General features: G+C 36.0%; 1 protein-coding gene across 1 annotated transcript in view; it reads right to left on the bottom strand.

The window, feature by feature from the left end:
• CPED1 (cadherin like and PC-esterase domain containing 1) overlaps positions 1-15,322 on the bottom strand; it is a 294,491-nt gene that overhangs the window by 145,916 nt on the left and 133,253 nt on the right. The window contains exons 7-13 of the mRNA XM_080665547.1: positions 15,145-15,287; positions 14,365-14,437; positions 13,038-13,205; positions 12,007-12,111; positions 10,324-10,493; positions 5,469-5,545; positions 3,718-3,768 (exon numbers count right to left, since the gene is read on the bottom strand). Of these exons, the coding sequence (XP_080521673.1) occupies positions 3,718-3,768; positions 5,469-5,545; positions 10,324-10,493; positions 12,007-12,111; positions 13,038-13,205; positions 14,365-14,437; positions 15,145-15,287 (787 nt within the window). The remainder of the gene's footprint in view (positions 1-3,717; positions 3,769-5,468; positions 5,546-10,323; positions 10,494-12,006; positions 12,112-13,037; positions 13,206-14,364; positions 14,438-15,144; positions 15,288-15,322) is intronic.

The raw sequence follows: 15,322 nt of genomic DNA, 5'->3' as shown, positions 1-15,322 counted from the left end.
GGAATGAGGAGAATTTCTTACCAGGAAGTGTCATTAAACTGCCATTGGATTGATAAAGTAGCTTAGAGGCAGCAGGATGGAGCAAAGAATGTGTACTCCAATCTTATACCAAACACTCAGCTCTTACACCAAACATCACAGGGGACCCTGCCTCCCTCCCTACCCCAAGCACTTCAACCTAAGAAAGTACAGTGAAGTGTAAGAAGGAAAGGCTATTTCTGCTCAATCCTATTAGAGAATTTACATATTACTTCATTCCATTGATTCTAAGCCATTTTAAAGAATGTTTCTATTTGGTAGACCAATTTTTACAAAATTATCTTTACAAGCAAAACTACCAGCTGCTGCTAAATTATATTGTGTTCATACTTGGAGTAACCAAATTACTCAAAAGAAGCTTAGCAACGGTTTTGCAAAAAATATTAACAAGTCTTTAATTCCATAAATACTTTCCAACTGACAACAAGGTTTCAATAAAGAAAAATGTAAAAAAAAAAAAGGAATTCTATAAAAATTGGTAAAATGAAAGTGTCTTCACACTGCCTTTAAAATACAATGTTCAGTGATGTTTAACAACTTAGCAACCAAAAGATAACAGAATTCACTGCAGGAAGTTATACAATTGAACTTTAAAAAATGATTATCTTATTAACTGTTGCCTCTTCCTTTGTTTTTATATGGTGATCACAATGAATTTCCAACAGCAAATCTGATGATTTGTCTTCAGTGTTTTAATGTTTTCTCATCACCTCCAGAATTCAACTCAAGCCCCTAATGAAGCAGGCAAGGCATTTCACAATCTCTTCCTTGTCTTTCCCGCTGTTGCATCTCCCCTTCTATCCTGGATTTGTGCTTCAGCAATACCAACATTTTTTATCTCTTTGACAGACATGGAGAGGCACCACCAAATCCACGGTGAGGGGTACCACTATCCTTAGGAATATGATAATCTAGTTCTGAGAGCTAGGACACAGTATAACTCCCAATGTTCATTAAAATGATGAAAATGAAAAAATCTGTACATTTCTGACCCACACGCTATGCTTTTCTCAGCCAGTGGAAGAAAAAAATATTCAGATATAAATTAGGACCATTAATAATGCAACTGATATATTGTAATTTCATTGTAGGAAAAACTCTTAATGAAAAAAAAATAAACCACTCGTCAATTTAGTTGAGGAAGTCAATGAATTGAGTAAACTACCAGCCTGATTAATTTTACTTGTTGCACAAAAATTCTAGCTGGCTGATAGATGTAGGTAGATTGCACCATAATATTGATGATCACACCAGCTCCTAAATATTTTATAATAAATCAAAACATAAAAGACTGAGGGTGAGATTATGTTATTAGATTTCATCTTGAAAAGGCCCATATCTTTTTATTCTAATTCAACCGCTTATTAAGAATGCATTTTTTCTTCAAAGAATTTTTTTGGACATAGTCTGTGTTCAAGGTACCGAGGTCAGCACAGGACAAACAGGCTATTGTAGGTCCTGAGGGCTGATAAAGTGGAGACGGTGACCTGACATGCCACTGCCAATCAGCTAGCTCTGTGGTAGGAAAGGCACTTCCAGAGGACCATTTCCTGGGCATCAAGGATATTTAAATACTTGCACTCCCATCCTATGCTCAGGACCAGTTAAGTAAATAACAAAATGGAAAGTGGTTTTGTTCTTTTATTTTTTTTCAAAATAATAATCATAGGAGGTGTACTTCAATTTAATATATACTGAGTGGCCAGATTATTATGATCTCTGAACACATAATAATCTGGCCACTCAGTGTGTATTTATATATATATATATATATATATATATATATATATATGTACACTAGAGGCCCGATGCATGAAGATTCATACAAGAATGGGCCTTCCTTCCCCTGGCTACAGGCACTGCCTTTGCTCCACCTTCCCACACTGCCCAGAGGCCGCCAGCCGCTCGGCGCCTGAATATGCAAATTAACCCGCCATCTTGTTGGGTTAATTTGCATACTCACTCCTGATTGGCTGGTGGGTGTCATGAAGGTATGGTCAATTTGCATCTTTCTCTTTTATTAGTGTAGATTAGAGGCCCAGTGCATGAATTTGTGCATGGGTGGGGTCCGGCCAGCCTGGGGACATGGGCGGTTGGCCGGCCTGCCTGCTGGTTGAACTCCTGGTCGAGGGGACAATTTGCATATTAGCCTTTTATTATATAGGATATACACTGAGTGACCAGATTATTATGGGTTCAGAGATCATAATAATCTGGCCACTCAGTGTATATTTTTATCAGCCATGGAGAGTTCATGTCTCTGTAGTTGACACTGTTACTTAACAGTGGAAGTATCCAATGAGGCTCTCCCATTGCAGCACTGAAACAGCCCTCCATGAGGTAAAATGCATAATCCTACTTTTAAGCAAGATTTGAACAGGTCCTTGTTTTGGGTTTCATCGGAAACTTCACCTCTGGCTTACGTGCTGCATCATAAACCCCTGCTTGAAAGCTGACTTACACCTGAGATCACATTCAACTGAATCATCCATGTCGCTGCCTACAAACACATGGTATTTCCTTGGCATCCTCTCCAACCCAGTCCCAGCTTGTCTGGCCTGCTTACCTGAGGTCTATGGAGAACCCAGGATGGTAGCAGGCTGCGTAATCTACTTGGCAAGTCCATATGGAAAAGCTATTTGAAGATTTGATTGCTTTTAATGTGTTTCTCTTAGCCGCAGACTTTTATTGCCCTCTTGAGAGATAACCATAACTCAGTTTAAGCACGAGAACAGCCTAGACTCTGAAATATAACCCCACCTGTCCTGAGGCATTATTAAGTTATCTTTAAAATCTCATACCATAAAAGTAGGAAGATTAATTATGAAGACATAGGTCAGACTTGTTTTTATTGGCATGAAAAGAGTGAAGAACGTATCTAACATTTTCACAGTATCTACATCATGTTACCTGGGAACTGAAAAAAAAAAAAAAAAAAGAGAGAGAGAGAGAGATAATCTTGAATAGTTTCTTCATTTTATAAATGAGAAAGTAGAAGACCAAAGAGGTACAGGGCTTTCCAGATGCTTCATCAGCTCAGAGCCCAACACAGAGCAGGCTCTCAACCCTGTAGGGAGCATCCTAAAAGTCAATGTCTACATAAAGCAGAGGAGCTAAGCTTGTCCACCTGAGCAGCCTCCAAGGAAAAGCAGCACCCTCAGGGCCCCTCAAAATGAGTTTGGAATATACTGATCTTAAACAAACATAAAATATTTTTATGCAAAAGTGATAGATATTGACTCATTCAGAAATCTTGTATCTTCTGAAATTTTACTTAAATTAATAGCCTAAAGGTACACAAAAATTTTGCCAGATAAGTATCACATGATCTCACTCATATGTGGAATCTAAAAAACAAACTAAACTGATAAAATAAATCCCAAGACATAGAAACATGGAGCAGACTGTCGAATGTGAGGGAAGGTGGGAGTGGATGGGTGGGAAGAGATTAACCAAAGACTTTATATGCATAACCCATGGACACAGACAATGTGGTAAAGGCCCAGGGAGGAGAGGTAGGCTGGAAGGGGTGAGTGAGGGGAAAAGGGTATATCTGTATGGCTTTCAACAATAGAGATAAATTAGAAATTTAAAGAAAAACAAACAAAATGAAGTGATGATTTATTCAAAGCAGAGCTGTGCCTGTTAGGGCTGCTGAAACCGCCCACAGGTACTCACCACTGCTGCAGCGCACTTCTATGGTTGCATTCATAATTTGTTGAACCACAACTAAAAAGTGTAAATGTAAAATGGAATCAGAATTTAAAATACATATTCAGGAATCTCAAACACAGCACAATCTAATAAACCATATTTATTATTTAACTTTATCACATCAGAAAGTACTTGTAAATTAAACTGAAAACTACAGTAAAACAAAACAAGTTACTTGGTTCAAATCTCACAAGAATGATCATTTCAAACAGGGAAATATTAAGGGGGCAATATGAACTGTCTAAATGCCATTCATTGCCTCATGATAATCTCTTATGATTCCTTCCAGTTCTATAATCCTATGGCTATAATTTCCCAAATTATTAGAATTACAGCAATTCCATCCTAGTTGGGTCAACTGATACTTTCTCTAAGTTTCTGAATTAAAATACTTCTTAATAAATATTTATGGTACAAATGAGTGAATAAGAACACTGAGTGCTTAAAACATTCATTTTAAAGAGCACAAACTGATGGGAGAAAGTAAAATGGAATTTCAGCCCATCCATCAGTTCTTCACTGGGCCTACTCATTCATTCTAGTGAAGCAGTGATTTTCAAACTTTGGTGTGCCTAGAATCATGGGAAAGGCTTGCTAAACACAGAATGCTGGGTCTCATACCCAGAGATTCTGATTCAGTAGATCTGAATTTTTCAAGTTTCCCCAGTGATGCTGATGGTGCTGGTCTGGGGACCACACATTCAGAACCACTGTATTGGATTAAACCTTGGTTTTGTAGTAAGAAAACTTTGATTTAAAAAAAAAATGTAGATATGGTACTTTTTATTTTTAAAATCACAAATATTTTCTTTTCCTGCAACCAAGAGTTCAGTACTTTTTAGAAAGAAAAAATTAGAAAATAAAATCAAATCAAAGAAAGAAAAAAATTAGAATTCATAAATAAAATACAAGAGATGAAATAAAAAATTACCATTAATTTTCCTTGAGGTTCATGTTGCTTGTTTTTTTTTTCACTTAACAATATATCAAAAATATATTTAAGGTCATAAATATTCCCCCACAATATTATAATGATTTATAGTATTTTATTGGATGCTTATAGTTTATTTTATTTATCTGATCCACTAGAATTGCAATAGTGATGGTTATTTTTTTATTTATTAATAATTTTTGTAATTAATTTTGTATACATTTTAAGTGATTTCCTTAAAATGAATATCCAGAGTGAAATTTCTGGTCTATAAGAATAACTTGCCCGGCTGGTGTAGCTCAGTGGTTGAGTGTTGACCCATGAACCAGGAGGTCACGTTTTGATTCCTGTTCAGAGTACATGCCCGGTTGTGGGTTTGATCCCCAGTAGGGGGCATGTAGGAGGCAGCTGATAGATGTTTCTCTCTCACTGAAGTTTCTATCTCTCTTTCTCTCTCCCTTCCTCTCTCTGAAACCAATTAAAAAATAAAGTTAACAAATACTATAAAAAAGAATAACTTTAAAACTTTTCTCATATGTTGTTAAATGGTCCTTTATAAAGGTTCTGATTCATACATCTACCAGTAGCATGAGAATATTTATTTCTCTTCAATCTCCCCAACTCTGTTATTTTTAAGAAGGAAATACCTCCAAATATGAGGAAACAGCACTTCCTTGTTTAATTTTCATTTTAGATTGGTACTGAAGCTAAACAATTTTTATGTGTGTTTTGCCCATGCAATGCCAATTTTCATGTTCAATTAAGTGTGAGACTATCCTTTTACCTTTTTTATGTTCAGTTGCATCAAATGGTACTTGTGGTTTTTCAATGTTCTCATCCTCCGCGAAGGAATGCCTGCAACTGCAATGCCAAACAGCTCTATCAATGAAATGAACAAAATCACAGAAATTACATCAAACACACTATTTTTTTAAATGTGTGGGCACAGCTCTTTTGCTGAACACAAAGAAACACTTTCTGGATTTCATTCCTTGAAACTGGCAATCTTGTCTCAAACGAGGTGGGTGGAAATCTCATCATCTCTAATCAGCAGAAGCGCATTTGAAGAAAACCAGTGGAAAAGTCACTCTTCAGTCCAAAAATAAGCAATCTCTGATAGCTGGGGTCCAACAGAAGTGATTCAGGAACACACATTCTTACTGGAATCTGTGTGGCTGAAGTCGCAGTCTTGAAGCAAAAAGCCTAACAAACATACATGCAATCTAAGAAATATAAGTGTACCATGCAGAAAGGCTTGCCAAGGCTTCCATCCTTAAACTCTGATTAACAGGAGTGAATGATAACGGTTAGTTGTATCTTGGTGTGTTTGCCTCATTTTTCTGTTGTATAAGTAAATGCTTGGCCAGATTGCCCCTTAAATCCTCAAATTTTGGAACAAAATAATCTAAATTGCAGACAGAAAAATTGCTGGCCATGAAATAAAGAATACTGGGCATGATGTGACTCGACTTTCCTGTACTTTGTTGTGAATCTCCATTTCTACTCCAACAAAATAGAGATAACAATACTGGCCCAACTTCACAGGGATGCTATTAGAATTAAATCAAATGCTCTGTGTGTAATTACATTTTATACATATTTATCATCCCAGATATGTGCTGATTAATATCTGTGGAAGAGATGAATAAGCCATACTCAATTCCTTCAAAATATAAACATCACATAAGGAAATTAAGAAGAATCTAGGAATTAAAAATATTCCTAATGTGTAATGCTTTTATTGCACTTTATTTGTGTGTGTGTGTGTGTGTGTGTGTGTGTGTGTGTGTGTAATTAAGGGTAAAAAATAATGTCTACAACTACTTTAAAATACAGTTGACCCTTGAACCATGTAGAAGTTAGGAGCTCAACCCCATGTGCAATTGAAAACCCACGTACAACTTCTCACTCGCCCAAAACTTAACTACAGTTGGCCTTTTGCATCCAAGGATTCAACCAACCACAACTGAAAGTAACATTTTCGATCTGCAGTTGGGAATCTGTGGTTAGAAATCCGTGGCTGGAAGTCTGAAAATACTGTTTTTGATCCACGGTTGGTTGAATCTATAGATGCAAAAACCAAGGATACTGACAGCTGAGTGTATTTATTGAAAAAAAATCTGCTATAAGTGGGCCTGTGCAGTTCCAACTAATGTTGTTCAAAGGTCAATTGTATTTCCCTTCTCCCAAAGAATTAGGAAACAGATAAAGCAAGCATGGGGTGAGATACATTTAATTGAAAAATCTCTGAGCTCATATGAAGCAAAAACTCGAAGTGAAGCTCATAATAGATACAACTCTGACCTGCATGCAAACTGGATTTTGGAAAGGTTACTCTCTTAATGGAATGAGATGTTTTAGGCAAGATGTAGTGATTTCTCATTTAATTTTGTGAATAAATTATGTTTTGAAAATGTGAGTTTTCATGGCAAGCATGTGAATAGAGCAACGTACACTTGCAACTCTGTTTCAAGTGAAGTCAAAATTAGCAGAGACTGCACATTCTGTTCAGATTTATACTAATTCTGTTGGGACCTCTGTATTCTGAGCCTCGGGACATAGGCATTCCTGTCACTTTTCTGAACTGTTGCTTTTCTGACTTTATCTCTTTTCACCTTGTTGCTATAGGCAGTTGATCTTTATTTCAAACAGAATAGAAACAGAGGCGTGGATACATGGAACAACTAACAGCTGTCAGAGGCGTGGGGGAGGGGAGGCTGGGTTTAAAAAGTTGAAGGGATTAGCCCCAAAACATCTGTACATAATACATAGACACAGACAACAGTGTGGCCATAGCCAGAGGGAAAGGGGGTGGGGGCCAGGTGGAGGTGGGCAAATGGGGGGAAAGGACTTTGCAGCGTGCAGATGTTTGGTTGAGTTGTACATTTGAAACCTGTATGGTTTTGTAATCCAATGTCACCCCAAAAACTTCAATAAAAGGAACATAATATAAAGGATAAAGTCAATAACCCCCACAGGTAGTAGAGGGATGTAAAATTGGCTTTTTCTGTAGGAAAAAAAATCCGGAGGTGACCATTGTGAAGATAAGGACAGTGATGAATGCCTGCTCCTCACCTCACCGGCCTGTCGACCTGCCCTATGTGCTGGAACAGGCACCTTACCATGCTTGGAAGGTCCCCTCTGTTTCTATTAGCTGTGCGGCTTGAGTCAATGGCCCACATGCTCAGGATGTTAGTTTCCTCATCTCACAAATGTGTACAATATGCATGCTCCCTGTACTGCAGCATGGATCACAATTAAAGAAACATATGCTCACAGGTACATTGCAAGTTAATTAGAATTGAGTATTCTTTCTTAAATTATTCTAAGAGCAATTTACTAATTGCTTCCTGATAGAGATCTAAAGTTTTCTTGCCTCAGTGTTAACTTAGATAAATCTATCCATTTTATCTTGCCTTTCCTATAAAAACAAAAACAAAATATTTCCCCCACTGTTGATGCTAAAGTGAACTTTGGATGGTATAGAAACATGAAAAGCAAAGCACACTGCTGTTTACACCCACCTGCAACACAGCACCCTACACACCGGTACATGCAAGTTCTCTTATGCAATCCTCTGAAACAATGCCTGGTAGGTGGTCCAATCCATATTTAACAGATGCGGAAAGAGTCTCAGAGGGGTCAAAACTTACCTGCTGAAATCAATATACTCCAAAGTAGGTATTTTTGAGTCTGTCTGATTCCGAAAGTTCTGACCTTTGCTAACTGCACTCAACAGCGACCATTAGTAACTTTGCTTGAAAGGGAACCAGTTAGGGTTAGGGCTAGGGTTAGATTAGGGTTAGGGCTAGGGCTCAGAGTAAATTCAATATTCTGAATTTAAGGTGACTTCATTGGTTAACTTCACAACATATGTGGAACATGAACAACAACAACAAAAAAACCCACTTATTGGGAAACAACCTTAAAACAGAGGCATGGATACATGGAACGACTAACAGCTGTCAGAGGGGTGGGGGAGGGGAGGCTGCATTACTCCAAAGCTTGAGTAACTCAAGGGAATTTAACAAATAGTACTTAAATAGGCTTCTTGATCAATCAAGTCTGCTCTTCCCCCATCAACAATGACAAAGGAGACGTTTTGGATGATTTCAGTGAGTGCAAGGGACAAACAATGGAGCACTGAGCTATACTATTTAAAACCTAACTCTCAAACAAGCAAAACCTTCTGTCAGGCCTACTACTTCCAAGTATTGGGGGAATAAGGCCAACTTCATAAAGTTGTGACAACTAAAGTGATTTCTTATCCTGAGAGAGGTCTTAAGAATTCTTCAAATATATAATGATTTGTATTTTTAAATTACAGAAAAAAAACAGCAAGCTTCTTATAGAATTGTGTTCTCTAGCTTCCGAGGCAGAAGGAAATGCAGTCCAAGTCATTAGATGTCATTCCTGAGGGCGACTGCAAAAGACCAATGACTGCCATGGCCTTCGTCTTTCATCTCCCCACAGGTTTAGGCTTACTTCTGTCTTCCTGGCCACAGAAAAGCCAAACCTTCCCTTCATTCTACCATTTAAAGCCAAATCTTCCCTTCATTCTACCATTTAAAGCCAAACCTTCCCTTCATTCTACCATTTAAAGCCAAACCTTCCCTTCATTCTACCATTTAAAGCCAAATCTTCCCTTCATTCTACCATTTAAAGCCAAACCTTCCCTTCATTCTACCATTTAAAGCCAAATCTTCCCTTCATTCTACCATTTAAAGCCAAATCTTCCCTTCATTCTACCATTTAAAGCCAAATCTTCTCTTCATTCTACCATTTAAAGCCAAATCTTCCCTTCATTCTACCATTTAAAGCCAAACCTTCCCTTCATTCTACCATTTAAAGCCAAACCTTCCCTTCATTCTACCATTTAAAGCCAAATCTTCCCTTCTTTCTACCATTCTACGTAGCTAAGGCCTTGGGCACTTCCCTATTCGCCAGCGACAGGAGGGGTTAATATGCTCACCAGGCCCATCTTCCCTCTCACTCCTTCATTAGAATGGAAGTGAAGATGGGGGGCCAGGAACAGTTTCTCCCAGCCAAATGTTTCCCTCCGAGGTTCTACCTTCTAAAAAAAAAATCTAAAATAGAAGTGAAGATGGGGGGCCAAGAAAGGTTTCTCCCAGACAAATGTTTTCCTCCGAGGTCCTACCTTCTAAAAAAAATTTTGTGGCAGAAACGAACATTTTTATAAATTTGGATAAGTTTTGCCCAGAAAAAAAGTCACGCCTCAAAAACCATCTAAGTAAATGCGTACACCATCTTGGGCTAATTCTGACTGACAGTTCATAAAACAAATCTCACCTAATTCTTTCTGCCTGCTGTTCCCATAACTCAAGGATATATATTATGAAATGAAATTAGATAGAAACTTTTAACTTTAAGCATTACTTTTTAGTGGAGTCAAGTTCGGTTGTTTTGAAACCCTGTTGGGTATATTTTTGTTACAGTGTTTGAAGACCACTGGAATCATTATGGTTTCAATGATTTCAAGAAGCTTATTTTCCAGAGCATGAATTTTTGGACACACTTGTTTTTTGTTGCTTTCTTTAATTTAGGCAAAGCCTTTGAAATCAATCTTTAGACTAGAGATTTTTTTTGAATTGCACAATTCAAGTTTGTGGCTCTCTTACCATTCCAATGGATGTGATTGTGCCTTTTTATTCAGGAGCTGAAATTGCTCAAAAACATTTAAAAGAGAGGAGTGTTGAGTCAGGACTGAACAAGCTTTTCCCATAGGATTTGCAGTGACATAAAATTGACGCATCCAAGACTGAATCCCAGGAGAAGTTGATGGAAAGAGCTGAGAAGGAATATTCAAAGACAGAATATCAGAATAAGTGGTACACAATAAATGTAAAGGTAGTATTACTAAGAAAGTAGTTTATATTCAGATATTTAAAAATCAGTATTTATTAAAAATCCATTTTCAGTACCATATTGTAATTTTCTGTGTAGTTGTCAAGGTAAATGCCACTTTTAATATGGCACTCATTTTTTGATGATCATATTTCCAAATGGGTTGAGTTTTTATTCTCTTTTCATTGAATGTAAATAGATTTCTCCCTCCTACAGATACCTGAAAACAGCCCAGTAACAGGATGGGTCAGGCAGCAGGAAGAATGGGTAGGAATCCTTTTGTGTTATAAGTGAGTTATATCGAAGTGAGAGATATTAATCCTACCAAAAACTATCTGCATTCTCTTTCAGCTCTCACAGTATGTAAACTGCTGTGTGCCCTTTCTCCTGTGAAGTAATTCTTTAGTTCTTCCTCACATTCTGCCAAGAGATGTTCTTGACATTCACAATATCTTAAGTGATGAATTCCTGAAGAATGAGGCCAGGTCTCTTTGATTATCTTTGTATAGTATGAAGCCAAACTGCCATGAGTATAATACTATGTTTCAAATAATTAAAATGATAATCCATGCATTTAATTATCTTTGGGGCAATAAGCCTACTTTGAACCCTCCAACATATGGGGCTAAATTATAAAAGCAAATAGTAAATTGGTTATAACTCATACAAGCAGCATATGAATACATGATTTCTTATAGTAACAAATAAATATTTGATCCAAACACATTAATAATATATCATCAGTGGATTTTTAAAAGTGCTGTGTTAAAATGTTTTATATAAGCATCTTAGGCAGAAAAATACAAATTCATTATAATCTATCTATAAAAGTGGCAGAACTAGAAATAAAGCAAGTACTGAGAATGCACATCATATATGTATAAATTATTCTGTGGTCAATAAATAAATAGAACCCAAGAAAATACATAGAAAAGAAAATAATGATATTTTTAGGCTGAAACCATTAATAGTTATTCTAATTATTTACATTTCCTTTCTTACTTGACATTTTCTTATTTTGGTGTGAGTTATAACAAATTAAGTCAGTATTCTTAAATATTAATATATTCAATAATATTTGATTTTACACAACAAAAAGGGCAGAAGCAGAAAAAATTTTTATCACATGATAATATCCCAAAGCTACAAGCAAAACTTATTTAGAAAAATTTGGATATTTTCCCCTTAATAACTATCAAATCCTGCAGCTTTAACTTTAAATAAGACATATTATTTATAATATGTCTTAGCTTTAATAAGACATATTATTTATAAACTCTTCAAGAATATGGACTCTTCTCATCTTCATATATCTCTGAATGAAGAAAGGAGTTTACAAAGATGTCTGTTCCTTAAAGAAATATATTCACCTAAGTTAAAATCAAAAGCAAGCAGTTCATAGCTGATTTACTATAACCTCAGTAATCAAGATGAATCAAATGGCACTTTAGTTTTACCAGTTGGAATTGCCCCAAGCTCCCAAGTTCCTTTACGAAAGTCATCATTGAATTAATCTCCTCTAAAGATAGGCATCGATTCAGTTCCTTTTTGTAGTTTTCACCCTACAACAAGAGGGAAAAAACAACCCTTAAGCATTTGCCACGGCCCAGTTGCAACCCAATTCACAAACCAATGAAATTTTGCACTCTGTAAATAAACAGCTGGGCTAATGAATGGTAACTAATACATAATAACTTCAACCCATGACAATGGTGCCTGCATATAAGAGAACTTCATATTTGACAAAGAGAACCTGAATGAAATCATTCAAGAGTGCTCTGTTAGTAGGCTGGGGAGAGGAACCCAGGAGGCAGAGGTGTTGGCCATTGTGGGAACACAGGAAGAGTCCCCTTTAGCCTCCAGGTACTAGAGAATGCAGCAGCAACATATAGAGAATGATAATGTACTTAGTAATCTGTACAGATATTTTGGAGGCCCCAAGAACACTTCTATTAACACCATAAAAACTAATCAATGCACTATGAATACTCTATCCCAGTGGTCAGCAAACTCATTAGTCAACAGAGCCGCAGTTTGCCGACCACTGCTCTATCCTAATCATCACTATCTAATCCGTTAACCAGGTGTAAATGCTTCAAAAAATTAGTATTGTAACTCAAGACCCTTGATGTCAATCTGGAACACTCACTGCTATTCTAGACTGACTCCAAAAAGTTATGGTACTCCTTTTAAAGTATTCTATAACATAGAGTATGTATTATTCATAATATCTGCAAGTGTTCCTTATGAATTAGGAACTACTTTTCTTCATTTCAACTCATAACTTTATCATAATTAGTCACATACTTAGCTGACACAAAAATAATATTGGTCCTCAGATGAGAATAATACTAAGAAGTGTAATATAACTGATATAAATGAATTTCAAATGAATCATCAAGTTGCTTAATTACATCATAAAGAAAATAGCATCTTGTAAAGAATGACTTGGAAAAAAATATTTGTCAGTACAAAAATATGCACTTACCTTGGATACAGCTGATCTGTAGAGTATCTGAAATATCTCAGAGAATATGGAAAGTGAAGATTCATTCGAGAAGAGAAAATTGAAAGCGTCTTTTAAAAGAAATTCTTCTGTGTTTTGGTCCTCAAAATCCATATTATTGTCATCTTGAAAATGTAAATGGCCATGCACCTGTGAGAAAGGAGAAGCACAGAAAATGTATTTCATTGACTTACTTTTACTGCAGTGTCACTTCTAAGACATGATTCATTTCCTGTTGGATTGTAGATCAGAACTGACATCTAGTGGTCTTTTTGGAGGTCAACAGTTTCATAAAATGTAATATTCTTTCCAAGATACAATTCTTTGTAAGGAAATGAACTAATGGATTATAAAGTCACATTAGCTTAGCTTGAAGCCATCGTTGAAGAACTTGTGTGCATGGAAGATAACATATAACATTTCTGAACAATACATTTCAAAGAGCATAACAAACTATTAGATCTGTGTAAAATATTGAATGACCATTATAATACATAAATTCACAAAGTTTTATAATTTTATGCATAAATCTTTGAACTATTCAACCAAATGTCACATATAATGTAATCATTCTCCTAATATAAAAGTTTGAAAATCCATCAATGCAATATAAAATTGAATTCTGGTTGTACATAATTTTATTTCGTTCCTCTTCCTGCTTTCCCACATCCCAAAATAAAGCTTTCTATAGATGAATTCAATCAATTCTTTTTTCACTAATGGCTATTTTAGATTAAAATATCTTGGAGGAAATTAGCTGAATGAGTTCATTTGATTTTAGAGGAATTAAAGAATCAGAGTATGTAAAAACTCTTCAATTTATACATATTTATATTAGAAATATCATATATTCAAACATTTCTATGATCTTTTACATTAAAATACCGGCCAATTTTAAAGTAAATATGTAAAGAATGAGTTGCCTTTTTCTTACAAACTCATGTGAATAAGCTTGGTAATCTGCTAGTTTCTGTTGTCTAAATGTCTGCTTTTCTGCATTCCACATACTTAGCTTTATACCCTATTTCTTTCATAAGCAGTTTTTGAACCATAGAAAAATCCATGCTTGTTCTGTAGGAATGCATAGTTGGAATTGGAACTCAAATCACAGGCTCTCCACATACTAGTTAATTCTCTGAGCCACCATAAACATAAGTAGTGACTTTAATAAAGTTGCTATTTATTGACTCCTTACTATGAATGAAAATAACACACACACACACACACACACACACACACACACACACACACACACACACACACACCGTCAGCATAAAGTGGAAGTTCACACAGTCTTTGGCACACTCACCTGGAGCACTACAGGGGACGTGAAACTGCCATAACCAATGTCAAAAGTTAAAAGTTGAAAACATAAACTGCATCTGAAATAAAACCACAGGGAACAAATTATATTCTATCTGCTGCATTTAACCTATTATTTGGAATTATATTATGAGTAGTTACTCTAGTTACATTTCAAGGTCTGTAATAATTAAAGAGAGCAGTTTTCGGATCATCTAAAATTGCATACAACTTAATTTTGGATTTGGAATCTGTATTTTTTCTTACAGAAAATACAAATATATCTAAAGTATTTATAACACATTAAACTAAACAATGAAGTTACGCTGTGAAAACCTAAATAGTCCCATTCGCGTACAAAGCATGATAACGTTTAATAGAGTCACCCCCTCTTCTGGCATACTAGCTTTAACATTTCCCTGGGAAAAAGGCATGAGATGATATTCAAGTTAACTGAGATATGGACAGAGGAGTTATTGAATTTTGTTCATAAAATCCTGTAAGAAAAAATATATCTAGTCAATGGTAAGTATATGATAGAAATAGCAAAGCTTGAAAAGGGCTGCAATTTAAAACATCAGTTTAAGTAACGTTGCTTTACTTCTTATCACCCACTATTTAGATCCGGACGAGTCTGCAATGTGCTCTGATGTTTTAGGATCTATAAACAAGGAAACAGAACATTTTCCAAGAAGCACCAACTGTGATAATTAACATATATTTTCACTAACAATCAATTTCTAGCAGGTAGGGTTTTTCTTTTTTTAACATCAGACTTTGCTTTCACCTGTGGAAGGCCTTCGGTCCCAGAGGAGATGTTTCGCTGAAAGCTTCGGCAGCCAGCAGGAGTTTGCTGATTGCTTCCTTCATGTTATCCAAAGCCTGGAGAGGCGAACTGGCCCTCAGGAATGTCTCAAAAAAGGTTTGCAGCTGTAACAAAATAAATAGCTCATATGTTCAAACAA

The sequence above is a fragment of the Plecotus auritus genome (assembly GCF_963455305.1).
Source record: "Plecotus auritus genome assembly, chromosome: 4".
In the NCBI taxonomy this organism is placed as follows: domain Eukaryota; kingdom Metazoa; phylum Chordata; class Mammalia; order Chiroptera; family Vespertilionidae; genus Plecotus; species Plecotus auritus.
This window is presented reverse-complemented; position numbering and strand designations above follow the sequence as displayed.